The sequence below is a fragment of the Plasmodium vivax genome, chromosome 12 (assembly GCF_000002415.2).
Source record: "Plasmodium vivax chromosome 12, whole genome shotgun sequence".
NCBI lineage: Eukaryota > Apicomplexa > Aconoidasida > Haemosporida > Plasmodiidae > Plasmodium > Plasmodium vivax.
In genome coordinates this window covers 2,063,141-2,082,267 of record NC_009917.1, presented here as the reverse complement: position 1 = coordinate 2,082,267, position 19,127 = coordinate 2,063,141, and the positions used below count along the sequence as shown (strand labels likewise).

Below are 19,127 nucleotides of genomic sequence, written 5' to 3'. Positions count from 1 at the left end.
AAAAAATAGCAAAACAAAATATTATTCCATATCCTAATAATAGCTTAACATGTAGGATGCAAAAAAAAAAAAAAAAATGTTCAGCAAAGGTTTGCAAAAAAAAGAGATGGAGAAAAAACGCGATGTGCTAATTTGTTCTATGCGAAGATAAGTTGGCAAAGGAGAGTACCTATCATGACATCTCCCCTGTGGCCTGTGCCATCTCATTTGTGTAGCTGTGAACTTGGGGGGGGCGGAGCGCAAAACATATCACGCAAATTGCTCCCACCGATGAGTCATGTGCGGGCGTAAGTGAGGATATATATGAGCATATGGGCGTATGGCCAAATAGCGAAAAAGGGAGCTCCCGTGGGTGCTCACCATGCCTACGTGTACGTGAGATCACCCCGTTCTACCGCCCACCTGGCTGGTTACCCCCCAAGGATTACATAAACGTATGGAGCATATAAACCCGTTCGTTAGTTGTGCATATATGGCCTATACATATAGGCCTTATTCTCCCCAAGCGTGCTTCTCCAAAGGTACGAGCCATTTGCGCTATAGGCAGAGCCCCCAAGAATGCCATTCTATGCACTATCACAACAGGGGCGCTTCTAACAAGTGGCTAGCTGTTTTACCAACCAGCCATGTCAATCCTTTTTTTTTCCTCGTTGGGGAGATCAACCGGATACCCCTTTTGTGGGGTACACTCCCCGTGCGCTTTACATCATTGTGCACACACATTATGACCCACTTCTCTTATGCAAGATTTTTAACCGGGGTGGCCGCATCGGGGGTGTTTACATTCATGCATCACAACGATGCGATAGCGGTGCGATAACAATATGGGAACGTCCCTTTAACGTACCGTTCGCAGCTTGGCAAAATGGGAGAGGTACTTCGTCCGCCCACACCCTCCGAATGGGCGTAGTTCTTGTTCCGTGCAAGCAAATTTACACAGACTGAAAAAAGGGAGAGTTTTTATCTTAAGCGCAATGGAGGGGCATACGTAGGTAAAACTCTCCCTCGACATAACACCTATATGTTGCTCAAGTTTTGTGTGTACGATTTGGGGGGTATACACTGGATGCAAATTTATGAGCGTAGGTGCCGCTCCAAATTGTGTGAAGCCTTCCAAAGGGCACTACAAAATTGCAGCAAATGGGTGTGCAGGCAACGGGTGGCCCCTAGCCTTATACTTTTTTGGCCCACAGAAATGGGGTCACGTTTTCCCCACGGATGGGAAAAACGTGTAAGAATTAAAAAAAAAAAAAAAAAAAAAAGCAGCTCCTTGTATTCACAAGCGTGTTCATATTGCTCCAAAGAGTCAATCCCTTTGATGACCAATAAATCTCTTTCACATGAATTAAAAATTTAAACACACATACGGTGGGGGAGCACTAGGATCATTTTGTTGGCGTTCCCCTTAGTGGGGGGTAAATAAGTTCTCCGTGTGCTTCCCTACCATTGCTTCCCTACCATTGCTTCCCTACCATTGCTTCCCTACCTTTGCTGCCCTCCCCCCCGGCTGCACAAAGCAATTGCATTGTGATTACACAAATATGTGTGGCGGCTCTTCAAACACGTTCCAAATGGTGCCACCTGAAATGCCGTTCGAATATCCCCCAACTGGGTGGAAAAAAAAAAAAAAAATACGCAAATATGTACGCGCATTGCCTTACCAAGATGGTAAAAAAAAAAAAAAAAAATACAGCATTACATGTTTTTTTTTTCTTCTTCCATTTCTTTGCCTGGCATTGCAATACGTTTAACTTTATTTTATTTTGTTTTTCCTTTTTTGTTCCTAGAGCCGCTCATCAGCCTATAAATGCGCATATCACACTAGTTTTATGCGCTCCCCTTTTTTGTACCTTTTTTTTTTTGCCCTTTTTTGGCCTTTTTTTTTGAAGCCTGGCGTAGATTTGAAAACACCCAAGCCGGTTGGCGATGGAAGGAGGGCGCCAGAAAAGCCAAGCGGGGGAAGCAAATGCGTAGGGGCATCCGTACATGGCCACACGGTCACACGGTCACACGATCGCAAGATCGCACAATGCACAATCGCACGATCACATGCTCGCCTGTACATACCTCCTTATGCATACGCGAGCCACATAACATTACACAAGCACGATATGCCCAGCAGCCACCAACCAATTTGTAATTAGGCCTGTGCCCCCACCCATTTTTTTTTTTTTTCCTACCTAGAAATGGCTTGCTAGCACGGCAAGAAGATACTACGCATTGATTGCAGTAGTGCATTTGCATACGAGTTGGTAAGCGTCTTCAGAAATATGCAGCTATGCCGGAAGGCGGCACACGTGTATTTGCGCAAACGCAAGTTTGATCGCTTCAGGAAGGCAGAACCACTCGTGCTTAAAACAGTGTTGTGTTAACACGTCAGTCCACTTTGATTTGCATTATTTATTTGCCTCTCCCGTTGCTTGAAACAAATTGAAGAGCTACCACCCCGGAGGGAGCAACGCGTACGTTACTTTCGCGAGTTCCTCCCGTCCTAGCTCCATTGTGATGTATAAACCCGCATATAAGGGGGAGAAAAAAAAAAAAAAAAAAACGGCCTTTTTTTTTCGCAAAAATATAGTGACACCCATTTTGCGCTTAAGTGCCCCTCCCCTTTGTCGTGACTTCCCTAGACACAGTTGCCGCACCCACCATGTCAATAAAACTAAGAGAACTAATTCGGAACATCCGGAATTGCAAAACGGCAGCAGAGGAAAGGTCCGTCGTGGCCAAGGAATGTGCCCTCATCAGGACGGCCTTCAAAGAAGAAGACAATATATATAGACACAGAAATGTAGCGAAATTATTATTCATGAATATGTTGGGGTACCCAACGTATTTTGGTCAAATTGAATGTTTAAAATTAATTGCCTCAAGTAAATTCTCTTTTAAAAGGATAGGCTACCTAGGGTTGACCATCCTACTTGACGAGAATACAGACATCCTAATGTTAGTTACCAATTCTATAAAGAATGATTTAAAAAATAGTAATCAGTACATTAACGGGCTGGCCTTGTGCGCCCTGGGCAACATTGCAAACACGGAAATGTGCTCCTCCTTGAGGTACGAAATTTTGGATCTTATGAATATAAATAATCCCTACATTAAGAAGAAGGCAGCCATGTGTGCAATTCGTATTTTAAAAAAAACAAGCGATATGGAAGATCTCTTCGTCGAGAAAATTAACAGCCTGCTGGAGGATAGAAACCATGGGGTGTTAAGTGCGGGCATCAGTTTGATGATATCCCTAATAGAAAAAAATTCCCAGTATAGGAAGATCCTCAAGGGGCACACCAACAAAATAGTCAAAATTTTGAAGAGTTGCGTCATGTCGAGTTACTCCCATGGGGTTGAGTACGACGTGTACGGCATTAACGACCCATTTTTACAGGTAAAAATTTTGAAACTTCTAAAATATTTAAATACAGAAGGGGGAGGCACCTCCAGCGGGGCCATTGGCACACGAACGGAAGGGCAACCCGATGATGCCATAGAAGGTGTTACGGATGGTAACACACCCATAACGCAGGGGAGAAGCATAACTGGAAGCGACTCAAATAGTAAGCAGCATATGTACGATATGGAAGAAGTCAACTCAGTGTTAGCCCAAGTAGCTACAAATACAGATTCGGCAAAAAACGTGGGGAACGCCATCCTATACGAGTGTGTAAAGACCATCACGTACATATCTACCGACCCAGGGTTGCTAGTCCTAGCTGTGAATGTACTGGGGAAATTTTTACAAAACACGGATAACAACATCAGGTATGTGGGGTTATGCACCCTACAGAAATTGCTAAAGAAGGACCCGAAAACGTTGCACATATATAGAAATACCATCATAGAGTGCCTGAAGGATCAAGATATAAGCATCCGGAAAAAGGCCCTCGATGTGGCATTCGCCCTTATAACAAAGGACTCACTAAAGGTGATGGTGAAGGAGCTGCTAAATTACCTGCTCGTCGCGGACATAGAAATAAAAAGTGACATCGTCTCAAACATATGCGTTGCGGTGAATAACTACTCCCCAAATGTGCAGTACCTGCTAGATACCTACATCAAATTGTTGTGTCTAGCTGGGAATTTTATACAAGACCACATCAAAAACGATTTTATTTATCACGTTTTGCAAAATTCAGAGTTCCACGCCTATGTTGTTTTTAAAATATTCTTTTGCATAAAGGAGAATCTAAATCAGTACGCTCTAGTCCAAGTGGGAATTTGGTGCATCGGAGAGTTAGGAGATTTGCTTGTGCAGGAGGGTAATAAAAATGTAGGACCAGATGGGGAAGCAATAACCGTCACCCATGAAGACGTTTTCGATTTGTTAGAAAAAATCGTAAAAACGTATGAAAAAAATGCCATTAAAGAGTTACACAATATTAATATTAAGGACCCCATACAGAACATTCTCTACAATAAATCCTCCAACATATTTGAAGACATCCATTTGAACACAGTCAATTATGCTCAGACGAGCTATAACAATAGTGCCTACATTTGCTGTAACGTCGCGAGCGAAAGTATGCACTCCAATGACAGCAATGTTATTTTGCAGTATGTCCTTATGTGCCTTAATAAACTCACCGTACGCTTCCCCACGCAGAAATTAAAAATCGAAAAAATCATTCAGAAATATAAAAAAAATAAATGCATTGAAATTCAACAGAGGGCTTGTGAATTTCACGAGTTGATGAGCACACAGTGGGATGATATAAGGGACTCCATTCTTCTACGCATTCCTCCGTGTGCTAATAGAAAAATGAACAAGAAGAGACTCCCCCACGTGGATGACGATGATATTGTGGAGGTCACTCTTGATGAAGCGATGGGTAGCCAAGGAGTGCGAGACTCGGGCATTATGAATAATTCCCCCGCGGATATGTACACAGATAAAGTCAGCACCGCCTGTGTGGACCTCCTAGACCTGGAGGACGTCCTGGGCTTACAAAATGGAGATACAAATCACCCCAGTGTCATCACAGACGTTCGTAGTGCCACCCCGGACGTTCGTAGTGTCACCACAGATATTCGCAGTGTCACCGCAGACGTTCGTAGTGCCCCCACTGCGTTGGATGCCCTCAACGGAACTCGCCACCTCAGCATCAACCAAACAGCTGCGAACAAATTGGACGTCCTAGACATTTCCGATGAGGGGAAAATATCCAGCACCCACTTGTTACGCAGCCAGGAGTCGAAGGATAACTCTACTGCAAGGAACGACAAGGGGGTGGAAATTGCGAAGAAGAAAAATGAAGACATACTGGCAGACCTCTTCGGCAATATCTCGATTGATCAGCCGAAGAGCAGTGCGCAAGGTGGGTTCAAACTCGGCTTCTTACGTTTAGCGTCCATCCTAAAGTGTGCGTGCAGTTCATCGCGCTGTCTTTTGCCCCTACCCACAGGAAACGCCTCCCTGGACCTCCTTTTGGACGACATGCCGCCGGAGAAGCAAGACGACCTCCTGAGCGTAAGAAATTCATTAGCGGGGTTCTGCAAATGTTGCACACATCCGCTTTTCCGTGTAAGCACTTTTACACACCTAATGCGCTTGCCCAACCTCACCTGCAGCTAAACCTGGGAAATGCCAAAGTACAAATAGACCCCTTGAAGGTATACGACAAAAACGGCATCGAAATTTGCTTCCACTTTGAAAAAGAAAGCGCAGACTCGGAAGCTGCAACTATATGGGCCACCTATTCAAACAAGTCAGGCGAGTTGGTATCTTCCTTCGTTTTCGAGGTATGGATGGAGGGCGGCTGACAAGTGCGCCAATCTGAGTGTGCATGTAGGTGTGCCTCCGATGTGTAAGGTCCCACCTGCAGGATTACGGGCGTGGGCGCGGTCGCGTCCCATTTCATTGCTGCGCTGTTCACGTCGCGTCACTATACCTCACTTCACTACACCTCACTTCACTACACCTCACTTTACTTCACCTCACTTTACTTCTCCCCACTTCACCTCCCTGTGATCGCCGCTCCCCCCTCAGGCCGTCGTGCCCAACTACGTGAAACTCGAAATACTCGCTGCCTCATCCAGCGAACTCCCACCCGGAGAGGAAAACAAAATACGACAGGAACTAAAAATTGTAAACAAGCTCTTCAAGAAGAAGCCGCTCCTGATGAAGGTGAGGATATCCTATCTGAGGAATGGGGAGAAGTTCCAGGATTTCATTAACATCGGAAACTTTTCCACTGCTTTGTGAAGCGTTAGGGGGAGGGGCCCCTTCCAAATGTTCAAAACGTGTGTGTGTGTGTGTGTAGATGTAAAGGTTCGTGTTGACTCCCCTTAGCAGAACGCACACGCATATGCATATGCAAATGCACATGCAGGTTTTTTTTTTTTTTTTTACCCATGCAATTTATCACCTTCGTCATAGTAAATATTTTTATTTTATTTTATTTTTTTTTTTTGTAATTTCGTCCCCCTTTTTTTTTTTTTTAAATAACACCATTCGCATACTAAAAAGAGCCATTTGAATAAAACAAATTTTCCGTCTTTAAAAAGTGATCACGTGTGGGACACACCAACTGGGGGGTCACCCCCTCTGTTCTGAAGAAAATTGCATTCTTCACGTGGGAGGTAAAGGGTTTGTAAAATTCATCTTGGCATACAGGAGACGTATCGTGTGAATAGCACATTGGCCAATTTTTTCTTTTTTACTATCCCACACCGCAAGAATGTTACGTAGGCCATAAAGAAAACCTCATTTAAACGTTTTTCTTTTCCCACAAATGGGAGCATCATTTCGGAGGTGAACGGAGGCAACAAATTGGGGAAAATTAAAAAGGGGGGCGGAGTCATCTGTGAGGGCGTTTAGGATGGTGCCAAGGTTCAGGGGCAAATTAAACGCCCCCGTAGGGAACAATCCTTGTCAAAAAAAAAAGCGGCATATATATGATGCCCTGGTGGACGAAAAAAAATTACACAAAAAAATGGAAGAATGGAAGGCGTCGAATTGACGAAGTGAAAGACGCACGAAACAACATACGGAGCAAATGACTCGAAAAAAAGGTTGGCGGCGAATATTAAAGAAGCGAATGATGTGTGCGTGCGAGCTCCGCGCTTCACTTCCTTATGTGCACCACCGCACCTACATGAGGAGGGAGGGATAAACGAAGGACATGATGAAGACCCAGATGAGGAGAAGGCAAATGAAGAAGATCTTGAGCCATCCCCAGAAGGGCTTGTAAATATCGTTGAACCCTATGGAGTAAACGAAGTCGTTCCAGTCCCTGCCCGAGTCGGGAGTCCTGAGGTAGGGATTTCTGTTTGGCTCCTCCCTCCCCAACCCCACAGGTTTCATATTGGCCTTCGTTTGCGGCAGAAACTGCACAGTAACTTGTAAATAGCCATTATAATTGTTGTCCGAATCTGTTCCTTTCTTTTTCCTCAACTTGAGCTCCGCATCTAATTCTAGCTTATTAGCAATTTGGGAAGCCTTATTAATATATTTTGATAGCTCCAAGTTGACCTCCCCCAAAAATTCGCTCACCCCAACGTTGTTGTTATTGTAGGCAGCTAGCTGCAAGAAACAAGTGTTTAATGGGTGAGAAATACGAGGGTATACAACCCTCCAGTTGAAAACGGCGTTCCCATTTTTACAGCTATAATGGACATCAGTTGATTGGATGGTAGAATTGGCTCCGTTATAGTTTACACAATCTAACTCAGCCGTGACGGTGAGATCGAAGGTTCTGCTCAGATTTTCATCCAAGGCCAGCATAGTGCACCTCCAAATGATAATTCTTATTTCGATGTCTGTCTTTTTAGGAGTTCCCATTTTATGTATAGGTATTTTTTTGGACTGTTCATAGTCCATAATTTCCACCCACATTTCTAGAATGCCATTATTTTTCCCTTCCTGATGGCTATCTAAGGTAGATTCTTCCTGTCTGTAGTTTCTCCCCCCCCAAAGGTAGGACGAAGTGGGTCTCACAAGGTAGGTAAAAAAATCAAGGAATGAAAAGATCCCATTCCAGTTGCCTCCCTTTTCGTAGAGACTACCCATCATAGTTGTGCTAGTGTAGTAACTGCGATCATTGCTCTTGGCAGTGCCTCCCCCCCCTGGGCGTGCTTTCAAGTCATCACTATATAAAGGTCTGTACTCTATGGGGACTTTATTCTTCTTCATCATGCCTCTCCACTCCTTGCTGGTCCACCTATCAAATAAGTTAATTTCAGTTGAGCCTATGTACAGATCGTTTATCTGCTTGTCAAAGTTATCCTCCGCGCTGTACACACTGACGGTTAAAATTTCGTCTTCTGGAAAAATGGCTTCACTTTCCCACAGGCATCTAAACTCCGGGTTTAAGGTGTTCTCCTTAAAGGAATTTCTCAAATTAGATGTTTTTTCCCCTAGTGAGAAAATCAAATAAGGGTTCGCCATGTAGCTATTATTTACCCCATATATTCTTATTCCCCTTAATACGTAGACCCTAATTTTGAGGTACAGTGGGATCTTTTTAGCGCCTCTAAATTTGTTTCTAAAGGCATTTTGGCTAGTTACATCTTTCAAACTTAGCGGGATATTTTCTGATTCTAAATTTTGGTAGCGGATTTTTGTAAAGCACTTTATTTGTCCTCCTACAATTTCGACGAAGGGGAATTTCTCATAGCACGCGAAATGCATCCCCCCTTTTGTAATTTTATTTTCACTTGCCCGCATATGCTGCAGAGTATTAGCCGACCAATTAAGCTTCCTCCTGAGTGGCAGAGACGGAATGAGTATATCGTCCAGGTAGCTTTCCAACACGCCGTCCACCGAAACGCGGTGAACATTCTTCACATATTTCCCCACATTTATTTTGTCTCCCTCCACGTAGAGAATAAACCTAGGGGGGATGTAAACATTCAGGATGAATTTACTTGTTAATATTTTTATGTATGGGTAATTCTTAACACTGTAACTTGTCTTGATCACTTCCGGCACACCGTCATCGTGCAGCTTGAATACCTCATTTTCGTATTTTATTTTGTAAGTTGTGCTGATGGTTTGCTTCCCTTGCGTGTAGGGGTACCCTCTCCCGTAGGGGCGGTTCATTTTGTCCATCCCGTTACCGATTCCAAGAGGGCTGCGCAGTGGGTCCCCTTGACTCGGAAACTGCTCCGCGTTAATTGCCCTGCTGTAGTTGATCACGCCGTAGGTGGCTGGGTTCTGCATGTTGTTCTTGTACAGGTTCTTCACCACGTCTTCGTTTGGGCTTCCGCTCTGCGCGGGGCCACTTGGGAGCATTTGCGGGTTGCCGTAGGGAGGGGCCTGTTGAGCTTGTTGAGCGGTGTAGGGGTTGGTATATGCACCGCCGTACGGGTCTGCGTAGGGGTAGGCATATGTGCCGCCGTACGGATCGCCATATGAACCGCCGTACGGATCGCCATATGAACCGCCGTACGGATCGCCATATAAGCCGCCATACAAACCGCCATACGAATCGCCTTGCTCACCGCCTTGCCCACCGCCGCTCTCACCCTCGTGCCTAAAAAGCGGCAGCCGCCGCCACTGCTCGTCGTCGTCGGCGAACTCGCCCCCGCCGACCTCCTCCTTCAAGCTGAGGGTATGCTCACAGTCGGCCAGGGAAATGGCCGAGATGACGAGCGCGGCGTTCTTGTTCTTGTACAGGTTGAAAGCGGTGTCGACATTTTCCAAATCGATGGTCTCCGAATAATCATCATGAGCTTGCAGGTAGTAGAGCACCTGGTCGAGGTCCTTAATCCAGGGCAAGTATGGAACTAGCGAAATGTTGGTTTCCCCAATGAAATACTTCTCCTTGATTTTCTTGTTGTACACTTTGATGTTGAGAATGGGATCAAAAATGGGATCAAGAGGAAGATCTAGAGATAAATTTTCGATGCAAAACATTTCGAAGCTTTGCTGATCGAAGGAATTCCTCCAATTCTTCAAATGTATCCTAGTATTAGATTTTAAGGTCTTTTCATATCTAATTACAATTTCGTTATTTTTCTTCCCATATGATGAGTATGAGGTAATAGAAAGCAAAATAACTGGGTGGGTGATGGTAGTCCTGCTCGGTTTGTCACTCACCAACTGGAGCTGCTTCTTCCTCTGCATGAGTATTAAATTTTCGAGAGACATGCAGAAAAATGACAAGGTGCATTTCTTTATCTCTGTTATCATGGGGTAGACGGGTATTTTCAGAGCGTCTTTTTCTTGTACTAGCTCAAAGTAGAGGAGTATATCCCCTACTCGTTCGCCTCTCTGCAGTTCGTTGTGTGGATAGGCATATTGATGCCCACCATTGTTGCTGCTTCGCCCCAAGTTGATGCCGCTCCCACCCATGTTGCTGCCACTTCGCCCACTGTTCTTTCGAAGCTCTCTCTGCTTTTCGCACATATACTCCTGCATCAACCTCTTGTCGTTCCCACGATGTTGCCACAAATTATTTGGATACATAGCCCTCACGTGTTTACTCCCTTTGAGTTTGATCCACCTAGGCCTTACCTGGTCGACTACGTTATATTTCGAGCCTCTCTCTGCGAAACTGCATTTCATTTGATTGTCGCGAAGGTAGATGTCGTAATTGCAGAAGCATCTCCCGATGAAGTAAAAAGTATTATTGTAAAATTCGTACAAGGTGACTACGATGAGGGGGATGGTGGGCAACCCTACAGAGTAGTCCGTTAAAATTTTTACGTTCATTTTTAAGCATTGTAAAAAGACAGGGTTAGAATTGCTCAACACAAGAGAGGTTATTTTCATTTTCCCTGAGCAGGAGATATGTACAAATGTATTAGGTGAGTCATTAAAATGGGACACCACATTTCGACAGGCGTAGATGTAGCACCTCAGTTCATAGTTCATTGGGATGAGATTTTTTCTTCTGTTTATTCCTAACTGGACGTCATAAGCCTTTTCTAAGTTGAGTAGTATGGACCCGTTTTGAAATATATTGTACATGCAGTTATTTTCTCCCTGTACATTTTGGGGGATATTCTTTAAGGGGATCCAAATGGGACACCTTGAGAGTTTTTCATTGTACTGGAGGACGTTCTTTAGTGGCAGTCTGTAGTAGGCAATTCTCCTATCGGTGTTGTACGCCTCGTTTTTTTCCACCCCCCCGGGGGAGCGCTCTCGTGGGGAGGGTTTCCTCCGGTCATTCCTCGCAGCATGCCTCCCACCATGCCGCCTCCCTTTTCGTTTGCTCAGGATGTACTTCTGTCGGTCTGTCAGCCGGGATCTTGCGTTAGGCCCGCCGCTATCACCGCTAGCGCCACTCCCAGCGGAGTCGCCTCCGTCGGCGGAATTCGCGCCATCCCCCCCGTCGGCGGCGTCCCCCTGGTGACCACCCCTCTCGAACACATTTATTATGACATCCCACTGCTGCCGCTCATCCCGGACGACGCAAAATTTTAGGTTCTCTATCTTCCCCTTCCTGGGCGAGAAATAAAACTCGGTGCTTTCCCCCCTCTCGATGATTTTTTGCCTTTCAGTCACTTTGGTGAAGAAGTTGTCCAAATTTAGCAAGTCATCAAAGTTGAACAGGTTGGAAAAGTTGGCCTCTCCATTTGCTGTAATCTGACGTGCGTTTTTCACATTTCTGCCCCCCCTTGGGGGTATGTCCCCCTCGTTGGCGCGCACATAGTCGGTTCTCTTCCTAAAGGGGCCACAAGACAGCTGCACGTAAATGTTATTGGCCAGAACCCCCGTGACCAAATACACATCACATAAGAGAGTGACGGGAATGTACAGAGGGTCGTCAAAGGCTAAGCAACTTTGAGTCATGGCAATGTTCATACTGTCAAAGCTGTTTATCCTTTCGACGTAGGAACTTATGCAAATCCGACCAAGGTAATAATTCCCCTCCATGGATATACTAAAATCAGAAGTGACCAGCTGATTAGTATCCTTTTCAAAGTCCATCTCCTTTTTATGAAACCCATATAAATTTATCCACGTCGGATTTAAGGACTCGTTCTTCACCTGGTTGAAGGATAGAACTCCTATGGCTAGCAGCTCATCATTTGATAGGAAATTCCAGTCCCATATTTTGATAATGATGGAATCTTCTAAAATTGGTGTAGCAATAGGAATCTTAAAGCATTCATTGAAGGTGTAATTTACACAATTCCTCCCCTGACTGGACTTCAGATGGCACCCATTAAACTCGCAGGTAACGTAGAGGTCTCTAAATTTCTTTCTATCTACATCTATGTATATGTCCTCTATTTTGTGTATATTAACATATAGGTAGTAATTCCTACAGTGCGTATCTCTAACCATGATGGGATTTTCTTCCACCACTGCTTTGGTCAAATCGGTGTAAACTTGATTGTCCTCCTCATCTTCGTAGCCAGTTCCGTAGTAGCCAGATGTACCACCGTACAGGGTAGGCTTTTCATTCCTTTCGGTCAACTCGTTAAATATGTCACCATTCACTACGTAGTCCTTCTCATCACAGACAATTACCTTTAGCCTCAGCTGCCCCCTAATTTCTGTGCCATTTTTATACAGTATTGGGTAGGTCCCATATATCTGGTGGTTTTTTTTATTCTTAATCAACTTGAGTTCGAATGAAATGACTCCTATTATGTCATTCCTCCAAAAGGTATTCGCGCTTTGGACTTCAAATTCTATTTTTGCTACATTCCACTCGATTTCTGACAGCGTGAGTCGATCCCATATGTAGCTCTCCTCCCAGTTAACTGCATTGTATTTTTTTTTCTTCTTCTTCGTGATGTACTCCTCGTTGCAGCAGCGTACAATTACCAGGGGGTCCAATAACGTCTTGTCTTCCACCTCCAGGTTCTGAGCCTCGTAAATGGTGAACCCCACAGATATGGTCTTCATCAGTGCGTTCGCTGTAGCGCGGTGTTGGGGTGGGCCTTCCCGTTTGGAATCGCCTTATTGGCTGCCCCCTTTTTTTTCCCCTTCGAGTGGGTCATTTTTTGAGGGTCCCCCACGACACCGCGGTTCGGGGCCTGCACAAGTGGCAAACTGATTCCACGTGTAATTCGAGTAAATGCAGCCACATGTGCGTTACCTAACCAGGGGGAGAAATTAACCATGTGGTTTGTCCCCAACACAGAGTAGTCGCTGCGCTGTCATGTAGCAGTCATCAGTGAGGTACGCCCCATGTGGGTGGACCTTCCTCTCAGCGCGTCCTATGGCATGTGCTGGACAATTTCTAGCATAATATTACGTACAAAAAGGGAAAGGATGGATTTCTTTTTTTTTATTCTATTATTTTATTATTTTATTTTTTCCCCCTTCCCTTATGGCGACACACAGGTGTGCACGTACCACTTATCCCTTCAGCGGTTGCCTATTTTGCAAAACCGAGTTGGCTTACCCTTCCAGTGAGCTTACAACCGCGTAAAGCCGCTCACCACAAGACAGTCTAACAGTGTTGTATTTTTTTCCCCCCTTCACCTACGCGGAGGTAATTCAAAATGTGATTTACAAAATGGCAGGGACTTACCACGCGTGTTAGGCTTAACTTACTACTGCCATATCATCTGATTGAAAGCTTATTAAACCTGGCAAACATGCGTACCATTTTGCATACACAAGCGTGCATGTGAGTGAAGATGCTCACATTATATTATGCTTCACTTATCTGTTAAACCCTCCCCCGAAAAAAAAAAAAAAAAAAAAATCATCCTTTCATTATTGTGCCATAATTTAGTTAAATCTTAAAATTATATTGACAAAGTTGTGTTAATTTGAGGTGGAAAAAAAAAAAAAAAAAAAAAGGATACTCATTGCGTGACTTAAAATGCAAATCAAATTTAACAATGTTTAGCAGAAAAAAGAAGGGGCAGTGACAAATGTGCAAGTGAAAAAGGGTGAGCTAATGAACGCTTAAAAATCTATCATGGGAAGGAAAAAAAAAAAAATCATACACACGTAAATGTACATCATTGTGAGCACTAATACGTGCATGCATACTCCCGCGCGTAGAAATAATCTGCACGCGAGTCGCTTCCCCCCGCGCATACGCCAGCAGGACGAAACGACCACGTGAAAGCGAGCTCGCCAATAGAGAGAAGGATTAAGCAACACTGGGGCAACTGCGGCGCTGTGAGGTAAAAATGTAGCATGAAAAGAACTGCGAAAGGGGGGACACGCGTGTAGGTACATACATACATACATACATACATATATATATGTACGTATGCACGTAGGTAGGCAGGGGTGACCCCCTTCAGTGTCTACTAAAATTGACAACGCAACATGAGCTCGTGAAAAACAGGGGGAGAAAAATCTATCGAAAAAGGTGGACACATGCATCTATCAGGGAGGGCAGTTGGCCATATGACATAAAATAGTGCCACGGAGGCAAGGCGCCGTGAAGGTGACACCTCAGTTCCTCGAAGGGGAAATGTGAATGTATTAATTGCAGGACACGACTCGCCGTTATGCCCACCTTTCTCAACAGATGAATAATGTGTGCACACGTACATATACACTTGTGTGTACAGACGTAATTGCACAGTTTTCGCCAAATGGGAATTATGTGGAGGGGCAGAAACACTAACAGTCGCGCAATTTCATTTTGCGCGTCATGAAAAGGGGGTGACAATTGTGTTTCCGCTTATTCTCTTATTAAAAATTGGGGGAAGGGGGAGAAGAAGAAAGGTAAAAATCTGTCCTTTAGTGCGCTGCAAAGGGGTAATATCATTTTATTCTGTTTTTTTTTTTTTTTTTTTTTTTTTGCCAATTTTGCTTTGCACATGAGGCAGAATCGGTAAGATTTGTTGCCACCCCTTTTGACATGGACATGTGGTTATAGGAAACCCTCCGAATCAGCCACTTCATTGGGAGAGGTACGCACCTGGAAAGGGAATGACACACAGAGTCAGATGAAACCCTTCCTGGGCCAGGGCACCTCTTCTAAATAAATGGAGAATCGCAAAATGTATATACGAACAAGAGACATGCAAAACATCATAATTTTTTTTTTTTTTTTTTTTTTTTTTGCGCATCATTTTAATCAGTTAATCAGGTGTAGTCTTCACAAACTACGCGTCACCGCTTGGTAATTCTGCACTTCAGGGATGTAACTACCTCATTTAGCTCATCACTTTTGGGGGCAACTTCGCATTGGGGAAGGTTAGCCTGTTAATGCTGCTCTCTCTTCCTTTCATGCTTCGTAATCATAAGGGCAAGTTTTTTTCTCACACGAAAAAAAAAAAAAAAATCAAATATTCACTGCCATGTGTCCCGTTTTGCGTTACACACTTTACAACTGCTACCATTTTGCAGGTCCTTTTTTTTTCCCACCTCTACCCCCTTCGTTAATTGTGCTGATTAAAACGGGCTTAACACCGCCTGCTTATGTAAGCTTTCCCAAACGGTGGGCGGTGTTTTACCCTAGTTTGCCCTTAATTATGACTCGTTTCTCCTCTCCCTTTGCTCTTTATTTTCTTTTTTTCGCGTCCTGGTCCCTCTCCTCCACAGCGCTATCCATCTCCTTAAATCGCTTTTGCTTGTTAGCTTCACCCGCTCTTTTCTGATTCTTCGGTGCGCATTTAACCTCTCTTGCCCTTTCCTCAGCAGTGCCCTTTTTGTTCGCGAATTCGTGTTCTCCTTCGCTCTTGTTGGGTGTCTCTAATTCTGCCTCACTCTTTCGTCTTATGTGGGCGGCCGCTTGCGCGCTACTGCGTTGGACAGGTTGGCGATTCAAGAACGCGTCCGCCCCTGCCTCCGCGTCTATCTCCGCATCTACCCCCGCCTCTACCTCCTCTTCTACCTCCGCTTCTACCTCCGCCTCTACCTCCATGTCCGTGTCTATATTTATGCACATTTGGGGCTGCGCCCCGCTGACCCTTCGCCCCTTGGGCACCTCTCTCCCGTCGGATGCTACCTCTACGACGCTGCTAGCTGCACTCCCCCTTTCGTCGTCCACATTTGGGGGGAGGGCTCCGTCCCCCATTTTGTCCACGTGGAGCACCTCAATTAGATCGTCGAACGCCTCATTTTCGCCCCCCCCTTTGCGGCTCCTCTGCCAACCTGCGAGTGCCGACTTACTTTCAATCATACTCTTATAAACATCGACCACATCTTCGTCGTCCTTTCCTTCATTCTGCGAATCGTATTCGTGCTCATGTATCTTGTGGCACCAATCGTTTCTGTAGGTTTCCTCCGCCAGGTTGTCTCTCGTTTCGCTGTACACATTCGTCTCAGTTTTGTACCCCCTATGGGGTTTGCTTTCCCCGAATGGTTTCTCTAAAATGGAGGAGGACTCTTCCCCCTTGCTAAACAATCCCACCTCGTCACGTTCATCCTTGCTTCCACCAAGTGCACCATGAGACAAGTCATTTCTACAGCATTCTTTGCCAATAAATCTGATCTTCTTCATGTCCTTCTCTTCATAGTTGCTGCCCGCCTGTTTGCGCTTAACGGGTTGTCTTTCATGCGGCGTCAAAGGAGCGTCCATTTTGTGGTCATTATCCTGCGTGTGGCTAGCGGGGAATTCACGCCCATTTCTGATACTATAGGCATCACTATTGGTGTAGGACTCGATATGAACACAGAAGTGCTCTGGGGTGGTGTTGGACCTGTTGAGTTTGTTCAGGAAATGTTCTTTTCTGTTTTTTCTCCTCCACGAATTATTATTGCTACTACTATTGTTACGATTGCTGTTACTTTCGACTCCATTTTTTTGTACCACTGAATGCATGGAGGGGAACTTAGACGAATTGAGGAACAGTTCTTCTGTCCCTAGGAAGGACGACGATTCCTCACTGTTTAGGGATAAAGAATGACAGTTTGAAAAGTGGGAGTTATTCTCCTTCGTCGTGTTGAAGCTATTCAAATGGTTGACCAAATAATTGTCTATGATTTTCCTCTTGGCTACATTATTAATAAAGCTATCTTCCTCCGATTCTATAGATATAGACTTCTTCAATAACTTTTTGTTTGAGAGAAAATACTGAGGGGATGAATTGAAAGGGGCACCTAATCCGTTCAACATAATTTTAATTAAATTATTTGCAATACTTTCCAGAGATTCCGTTTTCGATTCAAAAACGGGGATCCAAATGCTCAGTTGTCCTAACGTTCTACACGAGGTGATATAATTAAAAATGTCATAATAGTACTCCCCCAGAAGGGGTTGCAATTCTTGTAGCTTCAACACACATCTGCACTTATAATCAATAAATGCCTTTTGCATGTACAGCCCTTCCTTGTTCTGATTAATTAGAGAGTTAATTTCCTGAATTAGCTTATTTATCTCCTGCTCCATCGTCAAACTTTTGTTTTTTAAATTTTCATATTCACACTCTTTGAATATAACCCTATTGATGAGGTAGTGAATATTCGTTGTCTGCATACTGTAGGCTGCTTTCATATTTTGAAGCTCCTTTTCCTTTTGATAATTTTTTATCTTCAGCGAGGATAAGTCTTCATTATCAATTTCGATCGATGATGATATGTACTCCAGAAGATCCTTCTGGTTCACTGCAATGTACTTGTCTCCATAGTCATGTATATTCACTGGGAAAATAATCAACGATTTGTTTGCGTCCAATTTTATTACCTTTGCCTTTTTGGAAAACAAAATATTTTTGTTAACTTCGTCACATTTTTTTACCATGTCGCAGAAGTCCTTATATTCAATTACTGTTGAGTTTTCACCAACGTTGTTTTTTACATTGACGTTTTTATTCCCCTTCCGTTTGCTACCGTTCTGGTCATACCTCTGCGGGTTGTTGATGCTTGTGTGTTCCTGCATTCCTTCATCGTTCGTTTCGTGAATTGCTCCTTTTTCTTCCGCCAAGGGGGGTCTATCTTGTGGGTTTTCCTTTTTCCTCTCTCCTGCTATTGTTGGAAGTGTTCAGAGGGGATGGGGGTTGAAAAAGGTTGGCAGCATTTTTTGATAGAAGCGGGCCAGTTGGGAGCGGCCCAGAAGGCTAATCACGCGCAAGGGCATAAAATGCTGCTCTACTTATTGTCAAAATGGGAACAATAGGGCGCTCCAACGCGCACATACGTGTATACACATACGTATACACATACGTACACACATGTGCATCTCGCCAAACGGTGAACGCAGAAGAGAGGTCACAAATAACTTGGACAAGCTCCCCACAGGGGTGCCCATTTTAGCCCCTTTCGCTGCTCCTTCCCTTTTTCCCTTTTTTTTACCTGAACGGGCACGGCCTTTGCAGCTGTGCAGTGGCTGGTCCGCATCGTGCTCCTCGTCCTTGTTCGGAAGGGAACCTTTTCTAAAGTTGGCGGCCTTCTTTTTGTTTCCATAGCTATCATTGTTCGAGGGCAACGTGTTGGGGTTGTACCTGTAAACGATGTTTTCGTCATTCTCTTCGCACGCTTTGTCGTCAAAGGGGGCGCTAAAATTGTACAGCGACACGTCTCCATTGTTTTGGAGAAGATCGGCATTGCCCCCGCGGTTGTTCCCCCGGATGTCATTCCCCCGACTTTTATTGCCGCTTCCGCTGCTTCCATTGCCGCTGCTACCACTGTGGCTAGCGCCGCTCCTGTCGCTGGCGAACTTCGCGTCCGCCAGGCACTCATTATTACAGTGGATAATTTCAATCATGTTTTTCTTGCACACCGGTATCCCCCTGCTGGCCTCGTACTTGCAGCCCCTGTTGTCCACTTCGCTATTCAGAGTCTCCATGTAATTGCTCTGCCCATCTTTCATCAAATCGTGGTCACAGATATATAGAGCGTTGCTGTCATCGTAGCTGTTCAAGGCATTTAAATTTACATCATTTTCGTAAAGCATATTTGGTTTATCGAAATATGCTCCGGGGTTTTTGTTTGCAAAAGAGTTGGACTCGCCTTTGTTCAAATTGTTCCCGTTGCACCTGATGAGGCTTTCCTCTTCACTCTTTTTATTTTGCGTGTTGGTATTATTTTCTACATTCGAACTATCGTCATCGTTTGACGAACTGGAGTTTTTCATCATATTATTTGTGTTGCTCCCGTTAGGGTTCGCCTGACCATTCGATATGTTTTTTATATAATCACTTAAGTTGGAGTTAAAGGCGGAAAAGGAATCTGTCTTTTTCCCCTTATTACTATGCGTAGAGCTTTCAAAACATTTATTGTAATCCTCGAAATTTTCCATCAGGTTGTAATCATCAGCTTCACAGGGCAGCTGATCTATGAGGGTGGCAAACTGGCGTATTTGGGACGATGCCAT

The 19,127-nt window shown here is 44.5% G+C and overlaps 3 protein-coding genes across 3 annotated transcripts, besides 6 other annotated features; 1 reads left to right on the top strand and 2 right to left on the bottom strand.

Annotated features, from left to right (window-relative positions):
- Positions 1-1,956: 1,956 nt before the first annotated feature.
- On the top strand, positions 1,957-6,202 carry PVX_117690 (Adapter-related protein complex 1 gamma 2 subunit, putative; the record flags this gene model as incomplete). Its single annotated transcript, XM_001615782.1, has 5 exons — positions 1,957-1,970; positions 2,185-5,315; positions 5,403-5,467; positions 5,569-5,739; positions 5,987-6,202. Exons 2-5 carry the CDS (start codon positions 2,651-2,653, stop codon positions 6,200-6,202), a joined length of 3,117 nt encoding a protein of 1,038 aa, XP_001615832.1. The 5' UTR covers positions 1,957-1,970; positions 2,185-2,650.
- Positions 5,713-5,780: a microsatellite.
- Positions 6,203-6,310: 108 nt separating the features above from the next.
- Positions 6,311-6,341: a microsatellite.
- Positions 6,342-7,090: 749 nt separating this feature from the next.
- On the bottom strand, positions 7,091-12,802 carry PVX_117685 (ferlin, putative; the record flags this gene model as incomplete). Its single annotated transcript, XM_001615781.1, has 1 exon — positions 7,091-12,802. The coding sequence occupies one exon, from the start codon at positions 12,800-12,802 to the stop codon at positions 7,091-7,093; it is 5,712 nt and encodes a 1,903-aa protein (XP_001615831.1).
- Positions 9,939-10,028: a microsatellite.
- Positions 10,407-10,487: a microsatellite.
- A 381-nt stretch (positions 12,803-13,183) lies between the features above and the next one.
- Positions 13,184-13,206: a microsatellite.
- Positions 13,207-13,462: 256 nt separating this feature from the next.
- Positions 13,463-13,485: a microsatellite.
- Positions 13,486-15,374: 1,889 nt separating this feature from the next.
- On the bottom strand, positions 15,375-19,127 carry PVX_117680 (hypothetical protein, conserved; the record flags this gene model as incomplete). Its single annotated transcript, XM_001615780.1, has 2 exons — positions 15,375-17,776; positions 18,107-19,127. The coding sequence occupies 2 exons, from the start codon at positions 19,125-19,127 to the stop codon at positions 15,375-15,377; spliced, it is 3,423 nt and encodes a 1,140-aa protein (XP_001615830.1).